The sequence below is a fragment of the Cornus florida genome, unplaced genomic scaffold (assembly GCF_030987335.1).
Source record: "Cornus florida cultivar Cherokee Brave unplaced genomic scaffold, ASM3098733v1 CherokeeBrave_3.0.0_Hap2_Chr06, whole genome shotgun sequence".
Taxonomy (NCBI): domain Eukaryota; kingdom Viridiplantae; phylum Streptophyta; class Magnoliopsida; order Cornales; family Cornaceae; genus Cornus; species Cornus florida.
Genome location: NW_026775576.1, coordinates 62,663,671 through 62,681,413, shown reverse-complemented (window position 1 = coordinate 62,681,413; position 17,743 = coordinate 62,663,671). Strand labels below are relative to the sequence as shown.

Genomic DNA, 17,743 nt, shown 5'->3' with positions numbered 1-17,743 from the left:
GGATGGTAGGAAAGTAAAAAATTTGTAAAAGTAAAAATAAAAAATAAAATAAAATAAATAAAAATAGGTTGAAATGGGTTAACTCATTTTGACTCGCCTATTTAAGTCCTTACTTATTTATGACTCATTATTGATGAATTGAGAATGGATTAGTGATCCATTCATATTCAACCCATTTTAAACCCGTCCAAACCCACTCTAAATAAAATATTATTATTATTATTATTATTGTTTACAAATGTAATTTCGAATTTGAATGTAAAAAAAATATTATTATTATTATTATTGTTTACATAAATGGAGGATATTTCGAATTTGAAATGTAATTTGTTCGAACAAATGCTATCATAATTATGTCTTATACATATTATAAATAAATATATCAGTGTGTGTGTGTGTATATATATATATATATTGATAGAAAAAGACGCAAAAACTAAAGCAGGGTCGGATTCGGAAGGCCATGGCGTCTCTGTTACAGATTCAGAGTGACGATTCAGTTCTCTTGCGTATAACTCACTCTAATATCAAGTCCTTTTCTCCTGATGTTCGTTTCTCACTTCAGGTACGAAATTTCTTTGTTAAACTGTACTTTCAACTCAATTTATGATTTCACGAGGCTTCAAATGTCTCAATGCACATTCAAATTTTAGGTCCTTTCAATCCATATATATATATATATATATATATATATATATATATATATATACATACATATATATGTTGCAAGTAATTTATTCAGTTTCTGGGAAGATTCAATAGCATGAAATGAAGTGTTTATCAGATTTAGTTCAACTGTTGATTTTCAGTGATAAGGTGAAGAGGAAACCCTAGCCCTTCCGATGTTCATTGAGTTCTTAGAAAACATTGATTATATTGCTTAATTTATATGATTAGTTGGTGCCAATTTGTAACATGGTTTCTGAACTTCTTCTTCTTCTATTATTATTATTATTATTATTATTATTATTTTGTTACTCAGAGAGGGAGCATTTAAAAGAACTGGGCTTTTCTTGTTTTGTTGGGAAAAAGGCATTAGTCCTTTCCTTGGTACTGCATGATTGGATCAAATGATGGAAAGTGGGTGTTCTATTGGCTATAGAATGTACAACTCAAATTGATCCTAAACGTGGTGTGAAGGCAATATAACCCTCTAGCTATTCAGTGTGGTCATTCTCATGGTCCATGTAGCTGGGATGAGCAGAGCATTATTTTTTTAGGTTCCATGTGTGCTGAATGTGGTAGCTGGGAAGAGTGGGGTTACTTTTGCTATTCAGTGTCGTCATTCTCGGCAATCATATTATTTTTGAATATGTACTTTCATAATATTATCAAATACTTAAATGAAACCGTAGAAAATATAATGTACAAATTCAGAGTCCTTTGTCTTCCATGTACTCTCCTGGGCTATATCCATGTTAAAACGTGGACAACCATGTCATTTCTCACCACCTTGACCATTGTTTTCTAATGCCTTTTCTTTTTTCTTGCTTTCAATTTTAACTGGACCTCATACTGTTCCTACTTGTGTGGTCATTGGCCTCTACTTGTGTGTGTGTGTGCGCACGCAATGTGAGTTCGCATCACACTGAAACACATTCCCATTGCATTATTGCATATGTTTCAAATTGCGTTCTTATTGAATTATAAAATTGTAAATGCCAAAATTGCTTCGATGTAAGAAACTGCAATCAACTACTGCTCCCTGCTCTAATATTCAGGTCACTCATATATTGACCGTTGCTCTTGAATCAATATTGAAATCCACGCTCTTTTAGAAATGTTCATGTCTAAAACATAATATTTTATATATTAGGTTAAAATAGTAAGAGTTGAGTTTCTATGCTTTTTAATGGGTTTTGATCTAAGCCATAGAGTTTTGCTATTTATGTTTGGTTTTTTTCAGTTCATGTTTGAGTTATATTTAGAGAAGTTTGTTGAATTTTAACAATGGCATGATGCTGATGTCATCATCCTTACCTTTATCCCGTACAAATGGGGTCCGCCCCATGGATTCTCTTTTTCCACTTTTCCTATCATAAGCCATATCTCCTACTAGATTTAATTCTTAAAAATAATTTCTTATCACTTCATTCCATGTTAGTTTTGGTCTACCTCTTTGTCTCTTGCTTTCTATGCACACCAATCTTCCTCTCCTCGCGGGTGCATCTATAGGTGGTGTAGAATATGCCCATACCACCTATTAAATGACTAAAGGGATTAAGTTTGTTATTCATAAAGCATTATTGTGCAATAAAGTCTATAGGTACCATTCAGTCTTTACTATATCGATTTCTGGATTATACCATTCTCATTTTCCTCTCTGTTGCATCTTTTGGAACACATTATGGTTGATCTGTTGAAGTATAGCCATGTTACTTGATAGGGAAAAATAAACCTAACCTACCTTGACCTGACGACAGAGGCAACTAAGTGTTGACCAGTAGAATGATAATATTTTATTATCAAGGATAATGAAATAAGATGTGGTTCAACAAGGTAAGGATAACCTTGGCACAATTTGAGGAAGTAAAAGGGGTAAATCAAATCCCCGACAAATCTGGCAGTAAACGGATCTCCTCTGATCTTGCACAAGCGGATCTCCTCTGATCCCGCAAATGAACTGAGGGAGAGCGACTATAAGAAGGAGATCCTACCAGTCAATAAAGGTACGACAAAAAAACGATTATTAAATCCCTGCCTTTCTTTTAGACCTCCGGTGACTGACTTGATCGTCGGAGAGCTCTTGGCAGGCACCACACCGGTGCCGTCAAGATTCATCGATCTTCTACTCTCTTCTTTGCAGGAAAACGGTGTCGTATCGGACTGTGTGGATTTCTCCCCCAACATTACTTATTTTTTGCTTTTAATTGTGTGCCTTTATTATAAGGAAGTCAAATGCTTAACGTGTGAAACTCAAATTCCTCACGATATTTATGTTATGATTGACAACCTCTTTTTTGGTCTTGTTGCTTTCAGATGTCTGTGGAAGCCGTAAAGGAGAAGCTGTGGAAAAAATGTGGTACTTCTGTTAATTCAATGTCTGTTGAACTCTATGATGACACTGGTGCTAAAATCTCGGATCTAACTGATAATTTGCAGCCCTTGGGTTTTTATTCTCCACTAGATGGGTTAGTATTTTTTTTTTTTAGACCTCTCTTTCTGTCCTATATGATGGGGAGTTAAAAAAATAAAAATAAAAATATAATAATAATATTAATAATAATAATGTAGATATTTTCAAAGCTCCGGAACACCTATTTGACAGTTAACAGCCTGTGTCATTTCAACTTAATAGGGCCTTATCTCAACAACTTTCACTAGTCTTTTTCATGTTAGGATCTAAGGTGATAGCTTTAGTTAAATGGTAGGGTATCATTTCATATCTCATAATTCTGAACTTGCATTGTTTTTTAACTCGTTCACGTCTTTGTATCACCTTTGACTTATGCCTCATTAATATCATACTAGTGCAGTAAATTTTCTTTGTTGCTCTTTGCTAAACCTCCTCAGTTGGCTGCCTCTCATCTTGCTCTCCATTGGTGATACCATGGCATCTTCTTAAATATATATATATATATATATATATTTTGGCCGGTCATCCATCTCATCATTGTTATTTTAAATGATTGTTTTATGGACAGTTTCTTAAAAGAACAATTTCTAGTACCGCAAATTCCCTGTCTTGTAACTGTATTTAATTTTAAAAAATTATTTGTTGATTACATAACACTTTGGAAGCATTTATCAAGTTGATCCATTTGCTTTAGTTCCAAGTACAACAAAGTCATTGATCTCTCCTCCTTCCAATTGATAAATCCCAGGAAATGGTCTTTCTTTTTTTTTTTTGTTTCCTGAATGAAAAACATATATATCCTCAAATCATGACTATCCTAAAATGCTATGATTCTAAAGCACATTGTCTTGAATCCGACAACAGATCTAGAGTTGCTACATCTAATAAAACTTAAATAATTCTTAGAGAAAATTACTAAAACTATATAATCAACAAAAAACACACACCATAGGTCCTTTTGTAGACTTTTCTGATTGAAAATCCACCATTCTTTTGACTAGAACTGAAACATTTTAAGCTGGTCATTTTTCAATCAACCCCAATCTATCATTTGCATCACAATCTCATTTGTTACCATTTAACATTGTCCGAAGGCAAAACTGAAGTACGAGAGAAACTCCCAATTCCATACAGTGAAAAAGCTTTTTCCTTGTTTTTAATGATAATTGTATCTTCTTCTTTTCTAAAATATCTTTGTTGCATTCTTGTCAATATACTTTTTTTTTTTGGCTTCTCTTTTGTTGATAGGCCTCTCTCTCTCTCTCTCTCTCTCTCTCTCTTTCTCTGTTTATTTATTTATTAATTATTAGTATTATTATTGTAGCTATCGGCTGCATGTCATAGATCTCGACCCATCATCAGTGACCTCTGGTGGCTGGCTGGAAGACACTTCACTAGTGGAGAAGTACCAAATATCTGAAGAAGCCTATGATAAATTGGATGGTAAGACTTTATAAAACTTTATTTTGTATACTCAAAGGCAGCAACTTGTGTAGAATGTAGATAAACATCTCCAATTTAATGTTTCATTTGGCTTATTAAGAGTATAAAAGTCATTGGGTCAACTTTTTACTTTCTTAGAGTTGGCTAGGCTAGGAATGACAATTGTGCCGTAATGGGATGGGATGGGATGCTATAAAGAGGGTTAGGGTGTGGTTTTGGTATTTCAATTTAACTGGACGGCACACCTTTATAAAATTTTATTTTGCATACCAAAGGCAGGAACTTGTGTAGATAAACATCTCCATTTTAATATTTCATTTGGTCAAATATTTACTTTCTTAGAGTTGGTTAGACTAGGGATGACAATTGTGCCCTAATGGGACAGGGATGGGATGCTATAAACAGGGTTAGGTGCAGGCTTGGTAGTTCAATTTAGACCCAAACTGGGTTTGGGATAGGCCTGGGATATAAGTGCAATTTGCCCCTTTTAAATACCAAAATTACAGAATAACCCTATTCTATTTAATGTTTTAAAAATATATATTATGTCATGAACTGAAACCCAGTAAATGCAGAAATTCCTAGAAAATAAAAGAGGCAAGGGAAAGGGCCAACTCACATGTAAATAGGAGACAAGTACTGTCCATAATTAATTCAAATATAGTATTTTTCATCTTGCTGTAATTCTTTCGCATTTTCTGTCATTTACTTTAATGCAGTGTTTGACATTTCCCAAAGTAAAAGAGGAACTGCAAAATTATCATGCATATGAGTTTGGCTTTATTATGTTACAAGTTCATAAGGAAAAAAAAAAAAAAAATGGTGACAGAGACACCTACAATTCATGTTACAGAGTTTGTGGTACAATGACTACCTCATCCTTTCTCTGCTCAGAACCAAAATTTATGATCCAACTGGAAACAGCATGGAGTCTTCAATTGGATTAGGGAGGTTATGTCTCATGTTGTATTTTGGTCCTCTGTGGTAAAAAAAATTGCATGGATTCAAGACGAGTCATATTGTTTTCCCTAATTCATTGTACATTCTCTTTTCTCATTGTAATACATATATTTGTTTTTTGGGTCTAGGGGTTAAAACTAAAAATATTTCTAAGTATATGTAAATCTTGTAAACTTTTTGCTTGTTAATGCAATAATATTGCTTCGAAACTAGTGTTGTCAGGGGCTTATTTGTTATTACTTATATAATGCTGGGGCTTATGTGTAATTTCTGAAACTTGTTATTATAAATAGAATATGGTGGTAGGATGAAAGTATTTTTTCATTCTCTCTCTCTTTTTCTCTCAACTGCTTTCTTCTCTTTTTCTTCTTCTTCTTCTTTATCACTTATTCTTGATTTGATTATATCTTAAAGTCAACATGGTATCAGAGCATGGTTTGTAAAGCTCTAGGTGTGTAGTTGAAACCCTAGGACAAGTTTGTGTAAACCCTAGTGGGTGTGAAGGGTTTTGAAGAGATTCCAATATGGGATTTGTTTGCAAGGAAGTAATGTTAATCATATCCACATGTCCCGCAGATCCATTAGGGGGTTATCTACGGCACATACTGCAGAGCGTGAGACTGCTTCTATTTGTCATGCCTCCTTAGGGCCACTGAGTTCTTTACGCGGGGCTGAACTTGATGCTCTCCAAAATCTACTAGCACAACATTCCTCCATTTCCACCTTTAACTTCACTCAGACAGGCACCTCTCATTCGGCACATCAGGTTTCCACATTATCTGGTGGGCCACCCTGAATCATTGATTCAGGAGCCACTGATCACATGACTGGTATGGCATCTGATTTTTCTTCGTACAGTTTATGTTCTGGTAAGGATAAGGTTAAAGTGGATGATAGCACCTTCACCTCCATTGCGGGGAAGGGCATTGTTTTTGCCTCTCCTAATCTTACCTTATCCTCTGTTCTTCATATCCCAAAGTTTACCAATAACCTCCTTTCTGCCAGTCACATTACAAAAGGCTTGAATTGTAGTGTAACCTTTTTTCCATCTCACTGTGTGTTTCAGGACTTGGACACGAGCAAGGGCGGATCCAGAAATTGTCAATGGGGTGGGCTAATATTTCTTTGGGTGGGCTAATACTAGTAATAAATTTTTTTTTTTTTTTGGGTGGGCTTGAGCACACCCAAGCCCCCCCTTGGATCTGCCAGTGAACACGGGGAAGACGATTGGAAGTGGACCTGAGGACAATGGCTGGTCTTTGTTGAATGTTAGGCCAACTTCTTATTATGTTGCAAATCAATCTAGTGTTAGGAATAGTAATGTCAATAAAGATTTGTTAATGCGATGGCATAATTACCTCTTCCTATTTTGAAGCGTGTGCTTCTCCAGTTTGCTTTTGTTGAATCTTTTGAGTTAAATTGTGAAACATGCGTTCTTGTCAAACAATGTCGTGTTTCTTATCCTATCAGTGTTAATAAAAGTACAGCTTCTTTGCAGCTTGTTCATTCTGATGCTTGGGGTCCTAAATCTACTACCTCGGTACTTGGTTTTCGTTACTTTGTTATGTTTGTTGATGAGTTTAGTCAATTTACTTGGCTTTATCTTATAAAAGCCAAAGATGAAGTTCATTCCATTTTTAAAACCTTTCATCGGATGGTATGTACTTAGTTTGGTTGTCCCCTCAAAATCCTTCGATCTGATACTTTATGTATGGTGGTCTTGCCCCCGTTTTTGCTGATTATGAGATTGTCCATCAAACCTCTTGTGTCGATACACCACAACAGAACGGTGTAGCTGAAAGAAAACACCGTCATATTACGGAGGTGACCCGTTCTTTTCTAATTAGGATGGGAGTGCCTAAAATTTATTGGGCTGATGCAACCTTAACAACTGCATACCTTATCAATCGCATGCCTTCTAAGGTTCTTAGCTATGAATCCCCCTTCTCTATCTTACACCATGACACTGCCTTATTTATTGTCCCTCCGAAAGTGTTTGTTTGTGTTTGTTATGTTCACATTCATCATCGCAAGGACAAAATGGACCCTAAGGCAACCCGATGTGTCTTCCTTGGATACTCCGCCACTCAAAAAGGGTATCGGTGTTATAAACCTACCATTCATCGTTGCTTTGTCTCCATGGATGTTACATTTTTTAAGTCTGTTCCTTTTTTTTCCAATGCTCGGGATCCTGTACAGTGGGAGACTGATTTACTCATCTCTCACGCGTCCGAATATTGCCTATGTTAGTGTGATTAGTCAGTTTATGCATGCTCCACGTACACCTCACCTTGAGGCAGTTCATCGTGTTCTTCGTTACCTCAAGGGTTCACCTGGTAAAGGGATATTGTTTGGCAGTCATGGCCACTTGCATGTTAAAGCCTATACTGATGCTAATTGGGCAGGGTCTATGATAGTTCGACGATCTACTTCAGGATATTGTACATTTGTTGGAGGTAATCTTGTTTAATGGCGAAGCAAGAAATTTGTAGTAGCTAGATCTAGTGCAGAGGCTGAGTTCAGAACCATGGCACATGGAGTTTGTGAGTTGTTATAACTACGTACGATATTGGGTTAGTTGGGTTATCTTGTTCGCTAGTCAGTGAAGTTGTATTATGACAACAAGGCTGCTATTAGCATTGCCCACAATCCAGTTCAACATGACATGACAAAGCACATTGAAGTCGATCGACACTTCATCAAGGAAAAGCTTCTTCTTGGGCTGATTTGTACTCCATACATCAACATACATGATTAGGTTGCAGATGTTTTGACTAAGGGTGTAAGCAAGACTTGCTTGCAAAATATGTTAGTCAAGCTGGGCATGATAGATATCTTTGCACCAGTTTGAGTGGGGAGTGTTGTTAGAGGCTTATTTGTTAGTACTTATATAATGTTGGGGCTTATGTGTAATTTCTAAAACTTGTTATTATAAATAGAATGTGGTGGAAGGATGAAAGTATTTTTTCATTCTTTCTCTCTTTCCCCATCTCTCTCTTTTTTTCTCTCATCTGCTTTCTTCTCTTTTTCTTCTTCTTTATCACTTACTCTTGATTTGATTATATCTTAAAGTCAACAACTAGTTCATTATGATGTGAATGCAGATTAATTTAATAGGGCAGGATTTTGTTCTTGCTCAAATGCTGTGCTTAGTGATTGAAGTAATGTAGTTAATCACGTCAGTAGCTCCGGCTAAGAGGTTGTTTCATGTTTCAGGTACTTTTAGAAAATTTAAAGAAAAATTGGCACACCAAAATCCTTCAGCTCATGAGACTAAAGTAAGCCTCTCATATTTTATTTGCTATACTCTACTAATGAGGTGGATAGTTTTGTTTAATTCCCATTGGTGACACTATCTAGTATTTGTAGTTGATTAGATCCGTAGCTGCCCTGTTCATCCTTCACTTTTGGCTCTCCTTTTTCATTTTTCTTTATCTTTTTCTTTTTTTGGAGGAGGGGGAGGGGGGGTCTGGTTATTTTAAGTTTTGAAGTATTGTCTGCGTATTGTTTATTTGTGATTTACAAATGGGTCTGTACTTATTCTCAATACTTCAACCTTCTGAAACAGATATCAGACAACTACATGGAAGACCTTTGTTCAAAAATCAAGGTTTGTTTAATTCATTTATTTTGACTGAAACACATTTTTTTTTTTGGGCCTGGCCTTTGAAATTTGTATTGCTGGAAAACGAAAAAAAAAAGACCATGTTGATACCTTATTATATGGTAGACAATCTTCTAATACTGAGTGAAAATCAGCACTGCGACTACCATCATCTTCGGTGTTAGCTTCTCTGAAGGTGTTTAGAAATCTTATTCACTAAACTCAATGGAAAGCTATGTTATATCCTAAGAGTGCATATGCACTATTCCTAGTTTGTAGTTGTAGTTGTAGTTTTTTAGCGCCTCTTAATTTGTGAAAAATAAATGATAAAACCTTTTAAACGATCATGTGTCATACTTGGGTGTTTTTTAACTCTTAATATGGGAAATAGTCATGCACGATGATGATTACTAACTAAACCAATAATAAGAGAGGTATGGTCCACATTGACTGGAGCTTATATAGTAAGATAAGGCAAGGCATCATGGTTTTGCTTGGGCAGCACGAAGACCAAATTGACATGGGTTTAAACATAAAGGAAAGACAGTGAGGCTTGTGGCTCAACCAGAACTATGGCCTCTAGAAATTGATTAGGACCATTTTGTGCCACTTTAGGTTAATATAGCACCAGACTACTGCAATATGTTTGTCAGTCTAGTGCAGAATATGTTTGTTTCCGTCAGCATAGAATTGGGTTTAATATGCTGATTTTGTTTAATAAACGGCAGACAACAGTGACAGAGGGACTGACTTGGTAATTTTTTTTTTATAACAATGAGAGGGAGTTGAGGGACCGAATGAGAGGTGTCAAACGCCGGACATGATTAAGTTATAAACCTCCAGTATGGGGTGCCTTTTCAGCACCCTGTTGGTTACACAATCCCATTTGCTGCTTAAAAATGTGCCTGAAAAAATAAATGCTTGGGGTACCTGTTATTCAGTTATTCCTAACCTTAATTGGGATAATCTACAGCAACAGAACACTATCTGAAATTAAGGTGATGAATAAGTAATTGAGTATTTTTCTTTGTGGTACTAGGTTTACTTCGTATTGCAAAACTGCATCATTAAAGATTGTACAATTGCTTCCGGAGCAATCAGTTAATAATTTAGAGCATTTACTACCATATAATGTAAGTTTGACACTCAGAACTTATGTGCCAAGCTAAAACCATTTAGAATGGTCTCTTTGAATTTGGGCTCATCTGCAAATACTAGTTTTTTTTCCATGGTTATATTGTATGGTATATTCATCTGTTGCAATTAGGACTTCCCTGATATACCAGTCGTTAATTTTTCCCCCCATCAATGGGGGTAACGTAACTCAAATTTTACACCAAGTGGAAATTTGAACTTTTCATGTGTATGTGGGCACATCTGATATTTAAGCTATCAATTTTCTTTTGTTATATGCAGTAAGAGTGAAAAGTATTCTTAATTGCCATTCTTTTCTCCTACATTAAGCGATTGTTCTCTTATCTATTATTTGACCCGACCACTGTTATTGAGCATTATTTTGTTGTAACTTCGGTTTTTTCACCAATTAAGGTAGGAGATAGATGTCAAGTTGAACCAGGGGAGAAAAGAGGTGTCATTAAATTTGTGGGCAGAGCAGAAACTCTTGCACCTGGCTTCTGGGTTGGAGTACAGTATGATGAACCTTTGGGGAAACATGATGGCATGTATGTCTGCTCCAAATTCTCATTTTCTAGATGTTCCTTATTAACTTTGGAATTTGTCTACTCAACTGCTTATAGTGCCTAGTATCATTCACTGAACTATATTGTTTTGTTGTTAGTATTAACAAGTAAAGAGCAACTTTTTAAACTTTAATTGCTGAGGTGGTTCATTAATAAGTTGATACAGAAATGCAATCTCGTAGCCAATGAAGTGTTGCACACGAAACATGGACATTCACTCCCAAAATAGAATAATTCATTTGTTACAATTTTTTATCCATGCACAATGCATTGTTGAGTTATTTTGTAGTTTAAATGTATTAGCCTCGTGTGGATGAAAACATGCAAAATCATGCATTCTCAATATTAAACATGATTAGGGATTATAATTTACATGTTTTGGTCACTACATTTTTATTTTCAAATGCATGTGTTTTTGAATAAAAAACTTTAAGTGTAGGGAAGTTCGATTGATAGGAGGATCAATTGTACCTCACTGGACTAGGTGATCGATTTAACCTGATCTTTGGTATATTGAACTCTGTGGAATAGCAATTTCCAAAAAGGTTTCAAACTCTAAAACCCTAATTCTTTCAGCCTCAATCTCCTATATAAAGGACCCTATGCTTTATGAGAGAGAGAGAGAGCATCATTAAGCATTAAGAGGCATTTTAGAATGCATCCTAGCAATCTAATTGCTAAATTTTGTTTCTTCCATTCACCATCATATCATCTAGATGGTGAGTGTCTTTGAGTGTTGATCTATGATTAATCCCAGTGCATCAAATAGTTCCACACATAGAAAATCCCAGACAACCTACAAGGATTAGAAGCTGTTAAGAGGAGATCAAACACAAGTTGAAGGGCATCACTTGAGGAGCAGATTCGTTAATCAAGTATAGAGAGTTTGTGGAGGAACATTTGGTGATTCTAGGATTTAGTGATCTACTTGAACCAGGTGCCCCTTTTTTCGAAGGAATTTTCCGCATAAAATTAGATGTTCTTGTTGGATGCTTTCTATGCATTATATTTCAGCACTATGCCTAATTTACTTGCTTATTTTTTATGTTAAAAGAGGTTAACCTATTCTAAACAAAACAACACACACCCCGGCCCCCCCCCCCCCACACACACACACACACACACACACCCACCCCGAATTTCAGGGACTTGACTTATCCTATCCAATTGAAGAGTTTATGAGGGACCCATGAGAACTTCTTTTCTATCAAAGGCAAATTATATAAAGAAATCTCTGGGAAAGGGTAGCTGGAGGTCACCTCTAGCCTAAAAGAGCACAAAAGGATGACTGCTAATAAAAAAGAAGCAACAAAAGGAACAGCTGATAGCCAATGATAATATCAATCAACATAATTGCCAAGAAACTTTCACAAAGACTATAGAATATGCCCAAATATCTGTGAGGTCCTTGATTCACTCCACACCTTTATAGCTTGTTTAAAATTTGATAAGATATTCTTCTGTTATTTTTCCTGCATTGACATTATAAGTGGAGTAGAGGGCCAATTCTTAGGTCAAGGGCTTCGCCGTGCTAGGCTGCTAGCTAGTAGGGGGAGATGAGGGAAGGCCTCGGTTCTCCCAAACTGAAAACGTATAAGTTATAGATTTGAGTTTGGGGGGGGAGGAAAGAGTCAAGGGCTTCACCATGCGAGGCTGCTAGCTAGTAGGGGGAGATGAGGTGAAGCCTCAGTTCTCCCAAACTGAAAACATACAAGTTCTACATTCGAGGGGGGAAAAAAAAAAAGAAAGAAAGAAAGAAAGAAAGAGATGGTCTTCCAACACATAATAGACAGCAATCGACAAACTTATCTCCCTTGCATATTAATTGGGCCTGCGTTAAATATCCTATATAAGAAAGCAATCCAATGCGAGAAATATCTGAAAGGAAATGGATTCTGCATTAAATATCCTGTAATTATGTGTGTGTTTGTTTATATGTACGACAAATGCTGCGAACAAAGAACAAATCACGAAACATGACAGGAAAAAGTAAACATGCCTTATACAAAAAGCACAAAGATTTAGCGTGATTTGACACAAGTTGTGCCTACGTCCACGGTGAAGACCCAACGAAAGGTTTCATTATGCGAAAAACAGGAGATTACAATTTTGAATCCCCAAACCCTCGCTCTCACCCTCTTTTTTGCGGTTTTCAGTCTATCTCAAAAATCCCACTCCAAACCCTAAACGTCCTTATATATCGGGCTACAGGAGTGTACTAAACAGGATCCACGACCTGAAGCAACAAACATTGTTAAAAAAATTTCCATCATCGGGTCGAGGTGCGACCTGGAACCAAATTCGGGCCACAACAGCACAATATATATTTCTTTTTTGGTGAAGTAAGGTTACTGATTGGGAAGTGGATACAAGGAACAAACTTATAGAACAACTACTGAATCATGGTGGGAGTCACATAATGAATCTGATTAGCAAAAAATCTTATCTTTGTAGTTTTCACTGAGAGAGAAGTGGAAAAACTAACTCAATGAGATTTAACATCTTGGATATCACAATCAATTTTGAAACTAAAATTTTATACACCAGGTGTATCCCCTTAAACTTGTTAAAGGACACATAAGTCTATCTTCTAGAATAGTTAGAGAAGGGAACCCCTTTGCAAATGGAACATCTTTTTAGTGATCAAATTTTTGATTCCCCTCTGCAAAGTGAGAGTACTTCATCAAAGCATCTGCTACCGTAATATATCTTCCTGCAAACCTAGACCATGAGGAAAAAAAGCTCATTGGAATTTTAATCATTAGCAGCTTAATTCTTAGCATGAACACATCGCAAAGTCCTCATGCTTCAAAGTGAAACTGCAATGTCATTGACTTAGAAGGTCTTTCCATGCCTTGTTCTTATCCAAGTATTGCATCTATTATGAGTCTGCAGATTGGGACTACAACAGAGGAAATTCTTACATTTATTGCTTTTGGGATTCTTCATTCCCTGAAAAATTGCATTAACAAAAAACAACCTAATATCATTTTAAGGATAGAAATTTTAACCAGGCATCACCTAATAGTCTATGATTCATTAAGTTGTTTGAACCAAAACTACATTGAAGGTCTGCTACACTGCTACTTGACGTCTACAGAGGTGGCAACTGTTTTCATTAGTGCTAGACATGTTAAATTTCTCTCTTTTCTCTGCATAGGTCATGTTTGTTGAGTTGTGCATTAGTGAAATTCTTTCAATCATATTGCAGGGTGAAAGGAACACGTTACTTTGATTGTCCTCCACTTCATGGTGCACTGGTCAGACCAGACAAAGTAAAGGTTTGTGGGCAACAAATTCATCTCTTTCTTAAATCTGGGAGATATAACTTAATTTTGTGAATTTTCACTATAAATTATAATCTGATTTGACCATGTTTAAATTGGAAAAAAAAAATATTCTTATTAACATACTGTTTTAAGATATAAGAAAGTGCAATTGACATGCGGTAAGCAGAACTGGTTGACTGAAATGAATTGATTGAAGCTCTCAAATACTTTAAAGTCCAAAATTAACTTATGAAAATTGTAATTGGCAGCAACCAGTGACAGCGTTAAAACTGAGGCTAGTTTTTAAAATTTTGTTCCATGACTTATGGTTATTGGAACTGTTCCTTTAGGATGAAATGGAATAATGTACATCCTTATCATTTCCATTTGAAATGCACAAAATGCATCTTGCACTTTTAATGGTTGCTTTTTCGCGCCTGAGGCTTGCATAACAAATATATTTTAAGTTCTATATTTTGAATCTTTATATGAATTCCTTAAAATGAAAAAAAAAAAAAATTTATGAAACTTGAGGGATCTCTTATCATGCACCTGACACATTTTAATTCTAGATGAAATCAGAGTTCTACCCTATTTCATTTTATAATATTTGGATATCCATCAGTTTGTGTTAATAATGAATAAATTGCATGATTGGAATAGATCCCATGGGTGTGAAATTATTCTGAACATTTATTGAATTGGTTGTGCTCTGCTTGATCCTTCATCTACTTAAATTCTGGTCTTTTTGCAATTTAATGTGTGCATTTACACTTGATGATATATATTGTTTTTTTTTTTTTTTCTTGGTTATGTAGTTAATCTGAACAAAGATGATGATGGAGATTGAGACTTGATGGAGTACATATTTTGGCTCTTTTGTTTTGTTTTGCTTAATCTGTACTATTATTATTTCTTCCTCTAGGAAAGTGGAGAGAGAAGAAATGAGAGGATAAAGCGGGAGAACTTTTCTTGTGGTTGTTTTAAAAATGAGAAGGGAAATGAGAGAATTAGGAGGGATACCCTGACCCTTTGAATAATGGTTTTGCTATCCTTCCTAAAGTGGACTGTTTTGGAGAGAAAAGATGGGAGACCTAGTGTGCTTTACCTATTTTGCCCCTATTTCTTAAAACAAATGAATTTATATTTTTTCTTACTACTTTCAAAATAAACCAGTCCTTTCTTTTCTCTCAACCATCATTTTCAAACACGATGAAGGACTACCATTATGATTTCCTTTCTTTTCTCTCTAATCTTTTAAACACGATAAACAGTTAAAACTATCCTCTCCTTTCTTTGTTAGTGCCTGTTTCCTAATATGACATAGTCAGGACTTGGTGTCATTAGAGGCCAGACTGGTTTGATAGGCAGGTGGACCATTCTAGTGCCCGTTAATTTCTTTGTAGTGGTCATCTTAGGTAGACTAATGGATGAAAGCTTGAGAAACGTGAGTGAAGTGAGGGGAAAGGGGGGAAAGTAAGAGTGGAGTGGGGTGGGGGGTGGTGGCTGTGTGAAATAGGAACCCTAGTTCTCCAAGGAAATGTGAGGTAAGAGATATATATAAAAGAAAAAGAATGGCTAGCCCATTGCATGAAGCTTCCACTATTGTGGGGTTTGGGGAGGGTCACACGTACGTCATCTTACCTCAACATGTGGAGAGACTGCATCCCATTTTGATCCCGTGATTTTCAGGTCACAATGGAGCAACCCGCTCTAGGTAAGAGATATATTGGCAAGGGAATTTTAGATATATAAAAACAAAATGAGAGTATGATTGTATTTTAATATACAATCGTCAGTAATGGTACACAATTTAGCACGGCACACCACAAGAAAGCACAAGTTTGCCTTTTTTTAAAGGAAAAGTTCATGTTTTGAATTGTTTGTCTATATGTGAGAGTGCAACTGAGTGAAGCCCTGTCCATTAATTATAGGTTAAATTTCCTCTGAACTATAGGCAACACATACATGATATAGTTGGAGTAACTTCACAATAAGTTTTAGACATACGCTGTATTTAAAGGTTTCTTGATTTTTCTTTGTGAGATGTTTCGCTCTTATTACTGTGGTGGTGAGAAAATACACGTTTTTATACTTCACATAATTGCTCTTTTAACTTTTAAATGCAATTTAAGTTTGCAGCTGGTATGTATGCTTTCTTTCTTTATATATATTTTAAAAATATTTTTATGTCATCAATACTTTTGGTTGTTCACCCCATGTTGTTACATCCAATACCCTTAGCCAAAGAAAAAGTGTCCCCAATTAAGCGGCTTGGTTGTATTATTTTACTTAGTTATTTAGTGGTTTGAATGTTGTTTCAATCTGAATATTTCCCAGGTTGGTGACTACCCTGAACGAGATCCCTTTGAGGAAGAGGAAATATAAGAAGTCGTGAAGAAACTGTTGCAGTTGCTGTTTTGAACATGAATATTGCCACTGTTTGTAGCATCTTCAAACAGTGACCCTTTTTTCATCACAAGCAATGATATTTGGGCTGAGTCAGCTTTGCCATTGTGTGGCTGGAACCTCACATTTCCAATTGTGAGGATGACGCAAGTAGTTTTTTTTACAAAACGTAGGAGTCCTTGAGGTGTTTGAAGCGTGGGAGAAATTATACAACTATTTGCTAAAGCGTGTAACCAGTATTTGATAATATTTGCTACACGCTTCCTTGTAGAAGAACAAAGATTGTGATTGAGGGTTTAATGGATGCCAAAAGATTTGATGATATAACCAACCATTATGCTGTAAATTAGATTGCTATTTTTGCATTAGAGATTTCTGTGTTCCCATAAGTAGGAAAATAGCTGATTGATAGCACCAGTTGTGGTAAGCCCTGGTTTTTTTGTCTATAAGTGTGTGTGTGTGTGTGTGTTGTGATACAGGTGGAGGAAGAGCATTTCCTAAGTGTTGTAGCATAATGGTAAAAGTGTGCATTGAAAATGAAACGAATAAATAAATAAGTACAGGTATCCATTTTTTGAGCTGTGATTTGTTGTAGAACCTAAATCACAACAAACAGAAACTGTTTCAACTTTATTAATTAAAAAAAAAAAACAAAAAACAGCTGTCTGGGTATTTAGATAAACAAATGGGAAATGTTTGAACGATGAAACCAATTTTAATCTTCACAGTTCACAAAACACAAGTGCTACTATTTGAGAGGATGGTATTGGATGGACTAATTTGAGGAAAAATGGTACTTCAAAGTTTTACCAATTGGTTAGATATAACATGACGCAGAAACCATATCTAGGCAATTTAATCATATTTCTTTTCATATGAAAGATTAAAGGGAGTCTGTGGATGCTTACCAAAAAGGGTGAATTTGTAGATAAATTTCACAACGGTTCTAAAATTGGGGCTAAAAATGACTTTTAAATTTGTCATTATTGACCAATACCGTATTTTGGGCAAGAGAATTTAAAGCACTAGCCTTGCGTGGCCTGTGGATTAGTCGGGGACAAAAGCTCCGGACATCCCGGTTATCGAAAAAAAATCAGCCACACTTCAAGTTTGGCACTCCCAAAACCACTTCTATTCACCGTTGATAAGCTCATGGCACAAACTGCTACGGCAACTCAAAATCAGGACATGGATTACTCAAAAGCTTATAATATGAACGTCAACTTGTATACAATTCTGTAAACATCTAATCCGATCCCCACATATTGCAATCTTTTTAATC

General features: G+C 35.8%; 1 protein-coding gene across 1 annotated transcript; it reads left to right on the top strand.

Moving 5' to 3' along the window:
* Positions 1-410: 410 nt before the first annotated feature.
* LOC132311707 (tubulin-folding cofactor B) lies at positions 411-16,829 on the top strand. Its single transcript, XM_059809757.1, has 8 exons — positions 411-565; positions 2,980-3,131; positions 4,401-4,519; positions 8,696-8,757; positions 9,048-9,089; positions 10,632-10,765; positions 13,995-14,064; positions 16,393-16,829. Exons 1-8 carry the CDS (start codon positions 464-466, stop codon positions 16,438-16,440), a joined length of 729 nt encoding a protein of 242 aa, XP_059665740.1. The 5' UTR covers positions 411-463; the 3' UTR covers positions 16,441-16,829.
* The last annotated feature ends 914 nt before the right edge of the window (positions 16,830-17,743 follow it).

Bases quoted from the DNA above. Each gene is read 5' to 3' on its own strand.
- LOC132311707 (XM_059809757.1), top strand. From the start codon at position 464: ATGGCGTCTCTGTTACAGATTCAGAGTGACGATTCAGTTCTCTTGCGT. The intron at 9,090-10,631 runs GTTTGTTTAATT...TCACCAATTAAG, and splicing joins ACCTTTGTTCAAAAATCAAG to GTAGGAGATAGATGTCAAGT. The intron at 10,766-13,994 runs GTATGTCTGCTC...ATCATATTGCAG, and splicing joins TTGGGGAAACATGATGGCAT to GGTGAAAGGAACACGTTACT.